Here is a 1,419-nt window from a genome sequence, read left to right on the forward strand (position 1 = left end):
CGAGTAGTTCACGAGTCCCTCGTCCCCGCACTTATATTGCACGAGATCGTGAAGCTGCTGCCGAGAGGTTATACAATGATTATTTTGCGGAATCACCGATTTATCCTTAAAAAAAGTTCAAGCGACGGTTTCGAATGAGTCGTCAATTGTTGCTCTGTATCATCGAAGGTATATCTAACTATAATAGTCATAATATACTCGATTATTTTTAGTACTTTAGGGAGCGTCCCGATTGTACTGGACGTCAAAGTTTGACAATATACCAAAAGTGTACGGCGGCCATACGCCAAATGGCGTATGGAACCACACCTGATATGTTTGACGAATATATAAAAATTGGTGAGAAAACTGCTGCCCAATGTCTAGAGAACTTTTGTCAATGCGTATTACATTTGTTTGCAAGAGAGTATTTGCGTAAACCAACCGTCGATGATATTGCTCGGCTTTATAATTTTCATTCACAAAAACATGGTTTACCGGGTATGCTTGGTAGTATTGATTGTATGCATTGGGAATGGAAAAATTGCCCTGTTGCGTGGCAAGGGCAATATACTCGAGGTGATCAAAAAGGCCCGTCTGTTATGCTCGAGGCAGTAGCCTCTCAAGATTTGTGGATATGGCATGCATTTTTTGGTATGGCGGGTTCAAACAACGACATTAATGTTTTAAATATGTCGCCATTATTCAACACCATAAAAGATGGCACTCCTCCACCTTCACCATTTGAAGTAAACGGGCATCACTATGAGAGAGGGTATTACTTAGGTGATGGTATATACCCGGATTGGGCTATGTTGGTAAAAGCTCCCCACAACCCAATTGACGAACCACGCAAAAAATTTAAAAGGTTTCAAGAAAGTGCAAGGAAAGATATTGAGCGTGCATTTGGAGTACTTCAAGGAAGATTTGCAATATTAAAAACTCCAGCGAGAACTTTAGACTTCAACAAAATTAGAAGACACATGTACGCTTGTATTGTGTGATGACCCGGAAAATTTCGACTTATTTTGAACCAAATTCTCGATACGATTTAATATTTTTGACACGATAAGCAAAGTCTATGAAGTTGAATCCTAAAATTCTTAAACTATTTAAATACCCTTCGATTGTTCTCGATGATTCGCGAACAATTATATGTAAATAGATACATATACTATAACTTGAAAGGAAAGCGAAGTGTTGAGTATATGATACTGTGCATTAAACTTATTGATTTGAATATCTAGTTGAGATATTTAACCACGGAGTTAAATGATTATGCCAAACGATTGAATTAAAAGATAATTATTGAGTCCCTTAAGAATTATAATATTATTACGGGTCTCTGTTGTGAGGTCCACGTTGATTTGGGAAAATCGTTCATTTTTAACGGTATTCGGAATAAATGGTAAAGTGTTTGTTTAAATAACGTAATTTGGA

At 37.2% G+C, this 1,419-nt stretch overlaps 1 protein-coding gene across 1 annotated transcript; it reads left to right on the forward strand.

Annotated features, from left to right (window-relative positions):
• The first annotated feature begins 290 nt into the window (after window positions 1-290).
• On the forward strand, window positions 291-983 carry LOC139902751 (uncharacterized). The gene has a single exon (XM_071885353.1). It carries the CDS (start codon window positions 291-293, stop codon window positions 981-983), a length of 693 nt encoding a protein of 230 aa, XP_071741454.1.
• Window positions 984-1,419: the final 436 nt, after the last annotated feature.

The sequence above is a fragment of the Rutidosis leptorrhynchoides genome, chromosome 3 (genome assembly GCF_046630445.1).
Source record: "Rutidosis leptorrhynchoides isolate AG116_Rl617_1_P2 chromosome 3, CSIRO_AGI_Rlap_v1, whole genome shotgun sequence".
Lineage (NCBI taxonomy): Eukaryota > Viridiplantae > Streptophyta > Magnoliopsida > Asterales > Asteraceae > Rutidosis > Rutidosis leptorrhynchoides.